This window comes from Wolffia australiana, chromosome 7 (assembly GCF_029677425.1).
Source record: "Wolffia australiana isolate 7733 chromosome 7, ASM2967742v1".
In the NCBI taxonomy this organism is placed as follows: Eukaryota; Viridiplantae; Streptophyta; class Magnoliopsida; order Alismatales; family Araceae; genus Wolffia; species Wolffia australiana.
The window spans coordinates 13,805,995-13,822,226 of NC_135841.1; the positions used below are offsets into that span (position 1 = coordinate 13,805,995).

Genomic DNA, 16,232 nt, shown 5'->3' on the forward strand with positions numbered 1-16,232 from the left:
TGAGCAGTGCCTTGTAAAGCTGATCTGGCTCATCCAAGGCCTTTATCATTCTATGCCACTTAACTGTCATTATAGTGTGATATTCTGACTAGATTAAGCATGACCCACTAGCGGTCAACACTATGGAACATCATTCTGGTTGGATTGTGTTCTCCCCAAAACTTGGAATGCCATCATAGATTCTGGAAGAATATAGTTTTCTGAGTCAGAAAATGATTTTTTTGGAATTTTTTAACATAAAATTCGAAAAGATATGTATTTTCTATTACAAAATATATGTGTATCTGTATTTTTTGGACCATCATTTTATTAAATATGGATTTTAGGACTTTTTTTTAATATCTAAATTCGTGTTGCCACGTGTTGCAGTTTGATTTGTCGAACCGCAATCAATCAGAGAAATTGATAATGATAGGTGACAGCCAATCATTACCTCAGTCAATGATTGGCGTCAGCCAATCATATATCTAAGCAGTCATGGCATCGCAATCAGCGATGTCATAACTGCATTTAGTGATTTACGAATCAATTTTTTGGCCTTTTTCAGTCGAAAGATGACATGGATAAGTAAAAAAAGGAGAGCTCTTGTCTTAATAAATGCTTGCCTGGACCGAGGCAAAAAAGACAAAATTCAGCTTTTTTTCTTCTCTCTCTCTCTCCCTCGCATTGGAACGATCAACGAAGGTGGATGGGTGACGTGTCTCCACAACACGGTGTCACGTGTACATGTTCGCGCTTGTCAGCCATTGATTGGATGAAAATAGAAAATGCTGACGTGACGCATGCTAATTCAATGCCACGTCAGCCGTGAGAGCATTAAAATAATATCTATTTAAATAATTTAGTGATTATCTTTTGGCTTTTTCCTATTGTAAGTACACATGGCCGCTTTAAAAAAAACACAAAGCATGTAAGATGATGCAGCGTAGAATTCTAGGGATGTGACAGTTTAACGGAAATGGAAAAAGAGGAAGCGTCAGCGTTACTGATGAGGAGAGAGAAAGAAAGGGCTAGGATTGGTCCAACTTAAAACTGTGATATATGAAAATCTACAGGTTCGATTGAGCTCAATTTTTCAACATTGCTTTGTCTCCCATTCCTCTTTCCATCCATAGCCTTTTATCTATAAATATAGGCCTAGATCATTGTGAAATTTATCTTGAACTTGCTTCCTACTTGTGTGGACTGATTGAAAGATCGTGACTTTTGAGATCCACCAAGTGTGTTATTGGCGTCATGGGTGTGTGGGAAGAAGCATTAGAGAAGAGGAGAAGCTTACCGACACTCTCATATTGCCGTTATCCTGGCAGAATTTAGAGTAAGCATATTTCCCTCACATTGTTCTTTCCCGACACTCTCTTTACCCTAATTAAGGGTTTAATATCACCTTTTCACTATCATATCATCTACTAACGTCCCGAAAATCTCGTCTCTTGCTATACCATCACACTGTTCACACACTTGATCACTGCGTATTCATCACGACCTCTACCATATTCTTGTACATGTCGCATGATTCTACTTTTATTTCTTCTGTACTTTGCTAATTATAAGTTTTACTTACAACTTTTACTCGATACCAATATCTAGCTTATTATATTCTCGTATTCATCTTTTGTCGTATTGTTGATAAATATAGTAAGAAAAGTAAATCATTAATCATCGTTCCTTGTGGAGATGATCTATACTCATTACTAGCTAATTATTCCTAAGTAAGGGAAAATATATTTTTATTGAATAATCTCAATTATCGACGATGAATTAAAACCCTAAATTTGAGATTACCAAAAGCAATGGTTCATTATAGACCATTTAATTGACCAAGTCACCAAAAAATGGAAAGGTTTATTCAGTACAAAGAATCGTGGCCTGTTTTCACCCTATTATGACCTATGTTTATATCCTTGTATGAAAAGTTTTGACTCTATGTTACCATGTTTCTTCTTATTTCATTCACAATTTTGTGTACCCTTTTTCTGAAGGTATGTTGGCCATTATATATATTCCAACGAATAGTAGTGGAGGCAGGAAAGACACCTCTAATTTCCTCTAATATACTTGGATGAACTCGACATTTTTATTTCTTCCCTCTCATACTATCTCCCTCATGGTTGTGACCCCTGTACCACCTCCATTCATCCAGAAAGAAATATCTCGTCTTTATTTGAGACCTCCCCTTCTATTGACTCAAAACTTTTCTCCACTTTTCCACAAATCTCTTCAATCCTAATGGCAATTATTTATCATGCACTTACTTCAGATGCATAAAAACCTTGGTGTGCATGCATTTTTTGGATTATTCCATAGCAAGAAGTGCTAATGTTTCTTTACTTTATCATCTGTAGATTTAATTTTTTATATATATATTATACCCCAGATATTTACTCTCTTTTATAATTATTTTTTCCATTAATTTAGAAGAAAAGGTTATGGTATAAGTTTAGGTATACTTTGAAAAATGAGCTTTAAGATAACAATATTACATAATATTAAAAATAATTATGATATTAATTCATGGGGTGATCCCTTTTCTTCAAGAAATACTTGCATGTATGTGATAATATCATTGAAGTATTGCATGCATCATGAATTCACATCAAAATTATAGTGATTTTAACATTGAATTGATACATGTTTAAAACATTTTCATTTATTTTATACATTTTTATTTTTTTGTGCGCAGACATATTTTTGATTACTTTATCTGAATTTAATATAGTTAATTATAAAATATTATGAATGAAACCCAAAATTATATGCAATTTGAAGCTTTATTTCTCCTTAATGACTCTAATGTCCCAAAAATATTTATTGGACTTACAATTAATCATCATATATATGAACTAATGACAGATCAAGTTAACCCAATCAATAGGTTGAGTCTCCAGCCCATATACATCTTGTGCTCTAGAAGATACAAAGGAGGGTACTGACTCACTCATGAAACTTATCTTTGATTGGTTACCATATGTATTATTCAGTTGATGCTCATGGGATGACATAGGGTATGGTCAATTGTCAAACCCTAATCAGTAATCCAAGTTAATACTGATAAATTTGAAAATCATCTGAGAACTCTTCTATGATATTCCACTACCTTGGCTGGGGACTTCATCGCATCATCTTCCTTGAGTTGTTTCCACTTATAATGAGGTTGGACGATCCCATCTTGACCATTCAATCATCTTCTTGAACTTCTTGCTGCAACTGAACTAAGTGGACCTTAGAATTGTGACAAAGCTAAGGCATCTTGTCAATGAATGTTTGTGACTATGGCATACAAGTCCCTAATCATGGGATTCCAAACAGCCTTAGCTACATTGGAACAACAAGTCCACAAAGGTAACTGAGCAGGAAAGATGGCATTGTCCATCCTCGGTATAAGACGAGACAACTCAAGGAATATGGTGTGATGAAGTCCTTGATCAATGTACTAGAAGTATCAGATAAAGAATTATTCAAAGAAAATTTTAATGCATCAATCCTAACTATGATGACCAATTAGGGTTTATAGTTGACCCCACATTATATCATTATGATAATTTTTTCACATGAGGGTTTATACAAACACCATATCTGTTGACAAAAAAAGGTCCATGAAAAGGTTGATGAACTGTTTATACCTTTTAGAGCATGCACTATAGCTTGCCACCTCACATGTAGTTCACTAGATTATCGATTCAATTAAATTAAATTTTGCTCAATTAATTTTTGAATTTGATACAGTTAATTAGTTTAACCAATAATGATTTATTGGGCTCATGGGCCATTAACTAAACTAGTGCATGGGCCTCGAGGCTTACACATAAGGTTTACTGGATGACATGATATAGTTAAATCGCATGGGTTTTATGAGAAAAAAAATCAGTGAAAGTGCAAAAGAGAGGAAGTCCCCAACAAAATATGCTCGTGTTAGTATTTTCTTAGTCACCCCTCCTTATTCCTCTCTACTTGGGTACCCTCTCATCCTTGTGCCGCTGTGATAGTGAGAAAAATCATTATCGAGCAATGGTCGTGATTATCAAGTAGAAGAAGAGGAGGTTCAACATACAGAGGTGAATGTGGATGTCTAGAGGCATAAAACTTGTGCAGCTCATGATGACTCATTCAAGGAGCTATAAGGATGGGGGATATTACACTTTGGTTCACCCTTCAAACCCCACTAATTGTCATCAATCGTCTGTTTATGCAATGGCTTATCTGGTCTAACCTCATCGTCCCCAGCCATTGTCCCTATTGGTTTACCATGTCTACATGCCTGGAGGAATGACAGAAAGGGACAGAATAAGTGATGGTGATTCAGTGGTCCACCAACAGTAGATCCAACTAAATTCTAAGATCAGATCTTGCCAGTACAAGTTAAACATCTTTGAATGAATTTTAAAAGTTTGGACTCAAGTGCATTTGGCAGACTGGGATGGCTAGATGATATCACTTTAGTGCAACCATTGTATTGCCAGCTTACAAGTAATTAGGGACAGATGTTAGACATATCAAGGTTTAGAAATATCAATGTTATTACACCGCTCAAGGGGACATAATTCCTTTAACTTTTGGCCGAGATAAGTCTGGCATTTCCAACAAAATGATTATATAAGATATCAATGGAGGGAAATGATTTTTATCTTCTCAACGAGCGATTTGGATTAAAAACTCTATGTGGTAATCATTGTAGGTTCAATCTACAATTTCTTGCAATAGTTCTTTCTGCATATTATATTATACTATTTTTCTTCTATATTCATAACATGCCTTTGGAAGGCATAGATTCAAGTAAGAGATAATCTGACTTCCGGAGCCATTATTTATTACCGTCACGGTGATCTTGGTGATAGGATTGTCTTGTGATTGTTCAAATTACTAAGCATGAACAAAATATTACACATTCTCCATATGTTTCGAGATTTGTGTGGCTGATTTATAATTATCTATCTTCTAATTTCCATACTAAATCAGGCAATAGATTTTTTTATCGAAAAACATAAAGTTTGTTAATTTTTATGCAAATTTGAATGCAAGGACCAATTTTTTAGGCATCTTAGGGATCGAAAAGAAAATTGTCGAAAGAAAACTTCCCTTCAATGCCATTAAATTACTAGACAGCCCATCAGTCAATATTGAGGACAGATTTCTGATAAAATATAATAGTTTCAGCCTAAAAAAGGATAAAATAGATATGGCATGCTCAAGTAGAGAAAAGCATAATACATTATAACTATGGAATCTTTTCAGGGAAACAAAAATGATGTTATTGAGCGAAAAAGGATAAACTGGTGCATTCCCCGGCGACAGGAACTTTCAAGAACTTCATATTTCCTGAACGCTCAAACCTGGAAATAAAAAATGATAGTATCAGATGACGAGAACAAGAGGAAAATACCGAAGAAAATCTGAAGGAACAAAATCATAATTATAATATAAAGGCATGACTAATTACACCAGAAAAAAGTTTGCTGTTATGACAACATAAGGTCAAACTTTTATGCAATTAATTCATCAGAAAACGGGTAATAACAACGAATAAGAACTTAGTTTCATCGCAAAGAAGAAACCCCACTGACAGATACCCAGAACACGAGGAATCGAGTGGATCGTTTCTACAAACTACAACCATGACTCATAGAGCATGTTTCTTTCAGGAAATAGAAGATGAATTGTGGGAAAAATAAGAATAAAATCCAATAATTTGGTCTTGAATTCCCAGGAAGAGCATCAGTTCACGATCCTACGACTTTCTTCAGTTCATAGTTCAGTGGATCAAAACAACTTTTTTCTCTTCGTCATAAGAGGCAGATATGAATAACGTTTTATTTCCTTTCCGGAAGAAATCTGAAGAAATGAAAATGACCTGGAGGAAGAGACTGCTTGAGTTTATCAGCTTTCTCCGAGTCAAATACACAAAGGGTGTACAGATACTTGGAGCATCTGACTTTGAACTTGACAACGCCTTTGCTCCTCTTAATCTTCACAGATCTCGCATCCTTTCTTCTCGCCGTAAGGAGGAAATCCTTGATCTCGTGTATCTGTTTCGGCTGCATAGTAAAAAAATGCAGAAATCATGAATCGAACAAGAAATTTCAACGTAAGCCGAAATCGATGAAAATTGTCAGTGTAGGTCAATCGCAGAATAGCAGGAAAGTTCCAACGAGAAATCAGAATTACGCGCGTGTCAACTCGACAAAGATCATTATACGCCGGTTTAAGTTTCATACCTTTCTTTTTGCAAGATCTTAAACAAGTATGAGCATATATCGCGGTAAAACATTCTAAAAACGAAAATTGAGGAGGCCAACACGAACCAGATCGAGTATACAAGCAATAACACACGGACTATTTGCGATGGTGATAAAGATTGACCAAGTTCTGACGCAAGATTGAAGAGGAGAGGACGAGTTTCTACCATCTTCCCCCGATTGAGGCGCCGCCGTTAGTCGTCGATGCGCAGCCACTGCAAAGAAACCCTAATTGAGTGGAAGGAACACAATTATACGTAGAGGGCACGGTTCGGTTTTTTTATGCTGAACCGAACCAAACCGACCTGAACCGAACCGAACCGTCTATTGACCCAAACTTGTTTCGGTTCTGTAGAGTAGCGCGTGCGGTGCGGTGCGGTGCGAAATTTCGCATCACCTGTGCCGATATCTGATATCCGGGAAAAAATGGGACGGTGCCGGATATCGGATATCGGATATCGGTCAATATCCGTCAATAAGGGGTTAGACAGATATCAATATCGGATACCGAAGGTGGAGGGATGAGGTGGATACCGGATGCCGGACATTGGTTTTCAATATCCGGATGTCGGAGATGGATACCGAATGCCGGATATCGGTACCGATATCGATAAGCTATTTATCTCACTCATTTATAATAAATGAAATATATATTTATAAAAATATCGGTGTTGGATATCGAAAACCGATATCCACATCCGATATCCGATATCGTCATCCTTCCCCTTGAGACGGAGACAGATATCGGTACTGTAGCAACCGATATCCGATATCTGGATATTGGAATGAGCGGATACCGGAAAATTGCCTTTCCGGTATCCAATACAGCATCCGTCCCAATACCGTCATCCGGTACCAGTATCCGGAGGGGCGACCACTACCTGTACGCATTTTCGCACACACCAAAAGCGTTGTGCGAAGTGCGGTGCGGTTTCGTGTGGAAATCCGCATCGCACATCGCACAACTTTGCACATTTCGCAGTTGCGGTTTTTGTAAAAAAAATTAATTTTAAAATTCATTTTTAATGTGGAAAATAATAAAACATTAACCCGTTAAAGTTCATTTCTAATGTGAAAGATAATTCCAAAGATAATCGATATAATCAATCATAATTCGTTAAAGTTCAAGAAATTTCTTAATTAATTTTATACTTCATTTTTAGTGGGAAAAAATAATATAAATTAACAGTTAAAATAAAAAAAATTTGATAGAAGTCGCTAAAATTCTAGAAAATTCTTAATTAATTTTAAAAAGCATTTCTAATGCAAAAAATAGTACAATATTATCCAATAAATTAAAAAGATAATCGATAGAAGTCGTTCAAATTCTAGAAAATTCTTAATTAATTTTAAAAATCATTTCTAATGCGAAAAATAGTACAATATTATCCGATAAATTAAAAAGATAATCGATAGAAGTCGTTCAAATTCTAGAAAATTCTTAATTAATTTTAAAAATCATTTCTAATACGAAAAATAGTACAATATTATCTGATAAATTAAAAAGATAATCGATAGAAGTCGTTCAAATTCTAAAAAATTCTTAATTAATTTTAAAAATCATTTCTAATACGAAAAATAGTACAATATTATCCGATAAATTAAAAAGATAATCGATAGAAGTCGTTCAAATTCTAGAAAATTCTTAATTAATTTTAAAAATCATTTCTAACTCAAAAAAATATATAATATTAACAGATAAATTAAAAAGATAATCGATAGAAGTCGTTAAAATTCTAGAGAATTCTTAATTAATTTTAAAAATCATTTAGAATGCAAAAAATAATATAAAATTAACCGTCAAATTCATAATATAATTGATAAAAATCGTTAAATTTGGAGTAAATTCTTAAATAATTTTAAAATTCATTTTAATGCGTAAAACAATATAACATTAACTGTTAAATTCAAAAGATAATCGATAATATTCGTTAAAGTTCAAGAAATTTATTATTTAATTTTAAAAATCTATTTTAGTGCAAAACAATATAAAATTAAGCGTTAAATTCATAATATAATCAATAAAATTTGTTAAAATTGTAGTAACTTCTTAAATAACTTTATAAATCATTTATAATGCGTAAAACAATAAAACATTAACAGTTAAATTCAAAAGATACTCAATAATATTCATTAAAGTTCAAGAAATTTCTTAATTAATTTTTAAAAAAACTATTTTGATACGAAAAACAATATAAAATTAACCGTTAAATTAAAAAAGATGATTGATAGATGTCGCTAAAATTCTACAAAATTATTAAGTAAGTAATCTTCATCGATGGGATAATTTCCAATTCTTGAGGGGGATGAGTACATTCTTATATGAGTTGATGATGCGTCCCAATGTGTGGAGCCATTTCCACTGGATCTATTGATCACTAAGTAGTACTTAAAATAATAGGAAAAGTAAGGAGACTATGGAGATCAACATGGATAATATATTGTCTATGTATCAAATAAAAAATCCAATATCGAAAATATTAGTCAAACTAAGGAGCTTCCAGTTGACTCAAACTTTTGAGCGGTATGCTCCTCCATTTCTTTTGAAATCCCTTGTGAACAAGCACTCTATTGTGAACAAGCACTTTTGAGTGGTATGCCAAATGCAGTGGCATCCTTCCAATGAGCGATCCTCATATCTTTCCTTTGATTCTTCTCCAAAAGCACCTTCAAGTGTAACAGGACAGTTAAGATGTTAACAGCTCCAAATGACAGGATTTGTCAAGATCTTAACAGCTCTCGGATGAGCCTTCATCTCTAAACATTTGTTTAAAAAATATCTTTCAACACATGGAAGGTCAATTTCAGTTTAATCGCACCAACATATTTAGAGTTCAATGCTTCATGAAGCTTAACAAATGTCAAATTTATTGCAGCGAAAAATGCTGAAGGACAGGTGTAGAAAAATTGGTAGCAATATTTTTTAATTTTGGTAGTTTCAGAGTTATCAAGGACGGATATCAAGAAAAATTAGAAAAGTTTAAGATTTATGATTTTGTATTGTTGATCAACTTTGGAGAGAGATATGGCAGAAGTACATCAGTAGAAATTTCAGAGAATTTTTCCGTGAAGTTACATATGTATAAATTTCAGAGTTAAGTTTTTTTGTTGTTGGTGATATTCAGAATAAAAATGTTGAAGGGATAGAATTTTGACTTTAGGGCAGAAGACTGATACATATATTAGAAAATGAAAAACACCACCAGAACACATATCATTAAGTTCTAAAAAAACAATAGAAAGAAGAACATGAAAAAACACATGCATAAAAAAACATAAAGATAGCAAGCACAATTATGGTAATACAGCGGAAGTTTTTGACAAATCACCGTTATTGGGGGAAGAACCTGGAACCTTTTTTGAGAACTCACAGAGGAAGAAACATACTCCTCTCCTTCAATTTGTTTTCTTTGAGAACTCACAGAGGAAGAACTCATCATAAGAGTTCGACCAATGCCAACTAAAATCGTGAAAAAGAGCAGGAATCACGATCATCAATGAGAAATAGTCTTGTTGTTCAGAACTAAGATGGTGAAAAACAAATTCCGAGTCCAGAAAGGGAGAGGTGGTTAGTTCTTCAAGGGTAACGAGGGTGAAGAATGACTTTTTTCAGAAATTTAAAGAGAGTTCAAAATTTTGGTTAGCCAGCTAAATAAAGATAAGGAGAGGTCATTTTTCATAAATGTCTTATTTTTCAGATGGTTTAACAATGCTAGAAAATATCTCACTAAATGTGTCAAATCTTCAACTATTCTTTTAAACTTTTCCTTAAAATTAACTTATATATCTTTGCAAAAAAAATTTTAAATTAACCGCTAAATTTAAAAGATAATCGATAGAAGCCGTTAAAATTATTAATTAATTTGAAAAATCATTTCTAATGCAAATAAATTAAAAATTCATAAAATTATTAATCATACAAATCACTTTTTACTTGTAGATATCAAATAATAAAATAGCAAGTAGTAAAGCATACCATGGATCTTCGTCGCTATCTTCGTCTGGTTGCTTCATATGAGTGTCGTCACCCTCTTCTGCTCGCCACCAACACTTTAGTGTCATAAGTAATTCAATGCTCGCAGCCATCAATCTTGAATGTTTGTAGTTGATGACTGCATGACCAATAGAGAAGAATCTTTCCGATGGAGCACTCGTCGCACAGACCGATAGGAATTCCTTCGCAACCATTGCCAACCTTGGATATGAATGTTCTCCTATTATTTTCCACCAGTGAAATGGTTCAGTCCCCTTGAGAGGAGATGAGCTCATGTACACAGCTAGCTTGTGTCCTAGAGTAAGGGTTGGTGTCTGCTCACTATCCGGTAACAACTTGTCTAGTGCTTCATTGAAGAATGTTGTAGACGTCCACTCTTGTCGAAAGCATGTAGAGGAATCTGAACAAATGACGTTGTTGTTACTGGTGATATCGGGGGACTGCAATAAGCGTTGCACATACGCGACTATTTTGCCCCGTTGGTCACGGTCCAATAACTGTAACTTCATGGAGGGATCAACGAGGGCAGCAACGGTGAAGGTCGGGTTGGAAGTGAGGACCGATGCATATCTACTCATCTCACTCTTCATCGTCTCACAAGCCTTGTACACTGATGTCCATTGATCCGTGGACATAACAATGTTCCCTCGTAACATCCTTCCCTCTCTAATACCAGCCATTACACCATTCAGGTGTCTCATCATTGCTCTGATGATAATAATTGCCTCATTTGCTGTGGGTGCTTTTAAACCGCATGCTACTGTAACAGCCAACTGAAGGGGTTGCAATATTCCCGCAAACTCCTTGATCATTTCCCATTCCTCGTCACATAAGACTTGTTTCCGTAAGATGTTCAATACAATAATATCTACAACATCCACTAACATCGGTGTACGTAGAATTCCATCTTGGTGGGCAGTCCAATGGAATTTTTATGGTCAAGTAGCCCAAATTGCTTGCTACTTAGCATGCTATTTAGCATGACATCACCTAGCTACTTAGCATTCTTCACATTGGGTTGAACTGCATATTTTGATGACCATCTCGCAGAGCCAGAGTATGACATCACCTAGATTAGATGTGGAGAATGCAACAAGTATGTTGCCTTGCTCTAGATCATTCATACCGGCCATATTGTCCTCGTCTATAATCATAAGGTTTGGCACATGTGTTACGCAAAGCACATGTCGGCTTGCACTAAATTGAGGGTTCTCTAACTTCATATGCTCCTCTAGAATAGTCATCATCATTTTGTTGTTCGATGCATTGTCTATGGTAATTGTGGACACCTGTGTATTTTGTATTCATCAATATAATGGAATGATGAAAAATAAGAGTAATTCAAAATTTTTATGTCGTAACCCATACCTTCTTCTTCAGGTCAAACTCCTCCGCCAGTTCAAGGACGCATGCACTCATGTTTTTGCCATTGTAGGACTCAGTCAGTTGGCGTATTCCTAGAACACGCTTGTACAATGTCCACTCAGAGTCCACTTAATGCACATTCACACCGAGGAAAGCAATGTTCTTTTTCGACGTCCACGCGTCAAGTGTCAACGACACTCGAGCAACGGATGCCAATTTTTATCGAACAAATTTCTTCATACCTTGGTAGAGTGAGAAGGCTTTCGCCTTGATTGCCTTCACTAACAGGACTGATATTTCTTCTTGCGCAATATAACGAAGAAGTCGTATGAAGTATTTCTTCCTAACCATGGCCCATGGCGAGTCAGACAGACATATGAACCGCACCAGCTCCTCTTTGGTCTTCTCCGTGGTACATCTAGTGTAGTATTGTTTCTTCGTATCTCCGCCAACAAACATGCCTAGTACTGATCTCTCTTGTACAGCTTGACTTGTCTTTGCTTTCAAAGACTGGAATAATTTGCGATGGAACCTTTCCTCGTGCCTCCACACAGGCGTACTGCTCTGGTACTTGTTGCGGTCTGTAGTGATACCACACAAGTTGCACTTAATTTTTTTTCCACCTATGACTGTGAAGTACCAAACTGCGTCACATGGATTAAGGCGATGCTTTTTCTTTCTCGTGGGTGGGCTATTGGGAGTTTCTTGTTCTGCAGAAATGTTTGCAGCATTCGGTTGATGCGAGGTTGTACCAACTTTCATCCTACATTTTCAGTTTCATAATGTGGACGAGAAACAATAATAGCCATTTCATGCAGATTTGATCGCATGACTTGATAAAAAAAAATTGGATGGAATTTTAAAAGTTAACCAAGGTGCCAACAAATTTGACAGTAATGCACTGCTACATGTGATCCAATCCAATAGTTAATGGTCATGTCAAATCAAATATCAAACCTAATTTATAAACTAATGCAAATTTCAATCTTAAGTTTTCCTAAGTGTTAATGTGTATACGAGGCAAAGAAATGCATCATATGGTATTCTATGCAACAAACATACATGATTTAAACTCATTACTGACAAAAAAAAGCATTGAATCCCCAAATTACTAACCTAACAGACGGAAATTGTAAAGCATCAAACCAGATCAATCAAATCAGATATCAAGCCTATTATATAAACATATAATGTAAACATATCAGTCAAATTTGTACCCTGTAGTTTTATTTTGAAAGGAAATTTCAATCCTATGCTGTACAAGTAAACACAAGTGAAAAATTAAAAATGGTAACATGCTACTTACGTGCAAGAAGAATAAAAGAAAGAAGAAGAAGAAAACAAAAAAGAAGAAGACGAAAAGAAAGAAGAACTGAAGAAGAAGTAGCCGAACAAGAAAAAAGAAGAACAGAAAAAATAAGGAAGGAGAGAAGAAAAAAGGTAGAAGACGAAAATAAAGATGAAGAAGAAAAGAAAAAAGAAGAAGAAGAAAATAAAGAAAAACTGAGGAAGAAGTAGCCGACCAAGAAAAAAGCAGAAGAACAGTTAAGAGAATGAAGGAGAGAAGAAAAAGGTAGAAGAAGAATATAAGAAAAAGAAGAGGAAGGAAATAAAGAATAACCGAAGAATGAGTAGCCGAACAAGAAAAAACAAAAAAGAACAGAAAAAAATGGAAGGAGAGAAGAAAAAGGTAGAAGAAGAAAAGAAACAAGAAGAAGAAGAGAAAAAAATATGAAGAAGAAAAGAAAGAAGAACTGAAAGAAGTAGCCGAAGAACTGAAAAGAAAAGAAAGAAGTAGCCGAACAAGAAAAAAGAAGAAGAACAAAAAAAATAAGGAGAGAAGAAAAAGGTAGGAGAAGAAAATAAAAAGGCATAAGAAAAGAAACAAGAAGAAGAATAAAAAAAAGAAGAAGAAGAAAAGAAAAAAGAAGTAAAAAAATAAGAACTGAAGAAGTAGCCGAACAAAGATGCCGGGTGGAGGTTCAATGTTGGAAATTGAGCACTTAATAAGTTAAGTACAAGTAGATATCATATCCTGGTAGTGGAAGAGCGATTAGATGAGTTTCATGTAACAGTAGTCTTCTCAAAGCTTGATTCCATATTAGGTTACATTGTGAATATACCATCAACTTGTAACAGAAAGGGATATCATTAATATAGCATTCAAAACTAACAAGGTTTTTTCAAAGTTCAGAATCACACCATTGTGGCAGAGGAACTTTTCAAACCCTTCTAACCCTTCCTAAAGCAACTTTTCTAACCCTTCTCTAAAGAAACTTTTCTGACTGAACTTTTCTAACCCTTCCTAAAGCAATTTCTAGTTATCTTATTTGAATATACTTGCTTTATTGTTGTTCTTGGTGAGAGCACAATGCACACTTCAAGCAAGCCTTTGTAGTCCTCCAAGAGAATTTTCTACATGCTAACATGATGGAGTGTTACTTTGGATGTAAGCAATTGGAGTTCTCAGGGTAGTGTCTTGACAAGAACTAATGGCAAACATAGTCTAAGTGGAGGCAATGTTGAGATGGCCCCCCTTCCAACATCAAAGAGGTGTGAGAATTCCTTAGAATAACAGGTTACCATTGAATATTTGTGAAGGACTATGCATCAGGCATATTAGACGACAGCTTTTCAAATGAAATTTTCAGTGGAACAAGGCCACTTCGTCTGCATTAGAGTCTCTCACACGAGTAACGAGTACTACAGCTGTTCGAGCATTGCCCAACTTTATCATCGCTTCTTTCAATTAAATCGCAAATTCTACAACGCGCTACTCTACTTCTACATTCGGACAGTGTTTTAAGCATTCTGATTGATAGAAGAAGGTGAGAATTGTACTGCTTCTCAATGCTTCAATATTCTTCTTAAATGCATGTTTGTTTGAGTGGAAAGCTTAACCTCGTGGATCAAGGCGGCAATCCTCACCTCCAATTAAACGCAAAAAACAAACAAAAGCACATGATATGTTCAAATATAAATCATTTAGAAGCATCATATTATGGGTGAAGTGAAAATATAGATGGAGGAAGCCATGATTTAAACTAGTGATGGACGTTTGGCTAGGTTAGATCTTCTTTTTAGAATATATTAACCACGGTATGATGTTAATCGTCTCACATTTCAGCTAAATGTTCAGAAAATCTTTTATATATTACAATGGGTTGGAAGAAGGTAAAAAAAAATCTCACATTCTTCAATGTTTAATTAAGCTTTCTACATTTTTCCAGATCTATGAGCATCTCCAACTTCATACAAACACTAATCAAACGTAAGAAGTTAACACAAACATATAATATTTTCAAGTTTAACAGCAATCAAAAGCTCCTCCAACGCATACGCGCAACATAAATTCTGTAAGTGACGAAAATGAAGAAGGTAACAAAAGGGAAGAAGGGAAGAGTTTATACGAAAGGAAGAATATGAAGAAGTTACCTTCGCCTTCCCACAGTCACACAAGGCGAGAGAGGGCATCTTCTTCAGTTCTTCTCAAGGCAAAGGCAGCATCTTCTTTAGACAACAGAGGGCGGCGTGCGGAAGCGGGGCGGAATCCTTCAGACAAGAGAGGGCAGACTGCCTTTAGACGAGAGAGGGTGGGGTGGGTGGGGGTTTGGTTCCCAAATTTTTCACACAATCTCAACAACCGCACCACACAGACCGTGTGTGGTGTGCGGTGCGATGAGCAAATTTTGCACCGCACCGCACATTCGCTCAAACGCCCGTTCGGTCGCAGGAACGGACCATCTCGACGGTTTTGAACCAAAGTATTGAGATAATTCTCTCTCTCTCTCTCTCTCTCTTTCTTCCTCTCTCTATCGTCCTCTCTCTCTCTCTCTCTCTTTCTCCCTCTCTCTTTCTCTCCCTCACTCTCTTTCTCTCTCTCTCCCTCTCTCTATGTCTTTCTATCCCTCTGTCTCTCTCTCTCTTTCTCCCTATCTCTCTCTGTGGTTTCTCCATGACAAGAAAAAAAAGGTTTACAAGAGTTTTCGTCGTGCGGACAAATCTAGAGCTAAGGAAAATGATAGGATTGAATGCGCGCCAGCCTCAATGCTTGGGCAAGAACATTGAGCAGCATTCACTTGTGCAACAGAAGTCTCTTTGGAATGCTTGCTATTGTTTGGGGGTTAAGGAAATAAATAGGGTGAGGCGCTAAGCACAACACTGAGACATTTTATTGCCAGACGAGTAAAGATACATCAATGGCCATAGCCATTACGTACGAATGAAGAGACTAGGCATAATCCAGGTTGTTGCGTAGAAGTGCTCCAACACCTTGGAACCTGCAGCCCTTCCCACACGCCTACAACACTGCCACTATAAGCATGTCCGTAGGCACGTTGCAGCACTATCTTTAGGGATACACAGGTGCCCCACCAACCATCTCATCACTCCACGCGTCATGACTACCTGACGTGCCATCCATACGCCCCTCGTGGGGAGTGTCGGTGGGCCACGATGCGGGCATCCTGGCCTCGTGCATGAGGCCTACCCTGATCTGACATGCACGCGGACTAGTGAGCACAAGCACATGTGGACATTGGGTTTAAATATTAGGGACAAGCATCATCACCCGTGATGCGTGTGGTGTCTACGCACTCCGCGCAATTAGCATGCCGGCTGTTGTGAGTGTTTGTCGTCTA

The 16,232-nt window shown here is 36.2% G+C and overlaps 1 protein-coding gene across 1 annotated transcript; it reads right to left on the reverse strand.

Annotated features, from left to right (window-relative positions):
- Positions 1-5,190: 5,190 nt before the first annotated feature.
- On the reverse strand, positions 5,191-6,543 carry LOC144705902 (large ribosomal subunit protein eL38z/eL38y-like). The gene is made up of 3 exons (XM_078578763.1): positions 6,401-6,543; positions 5,849-6,032; positions 5,191-5,330 (listed from the first exon to the last, which is right to left on the reverse strand). The coding sequence occupies exons 1-3, from the start codon at positions 6,401-6,403 to the stop codon at positions 5,308-5,310; spliced, it is 210 nt and encodes a 69-aa protein (XP_078434889.1). The 5' UTR covers positions 6,404-6,543; the 3' UTR covers positions 5,191-5,307.
- Positions 6,544-16,232: the final 9,689 nt, after the last annotated feature.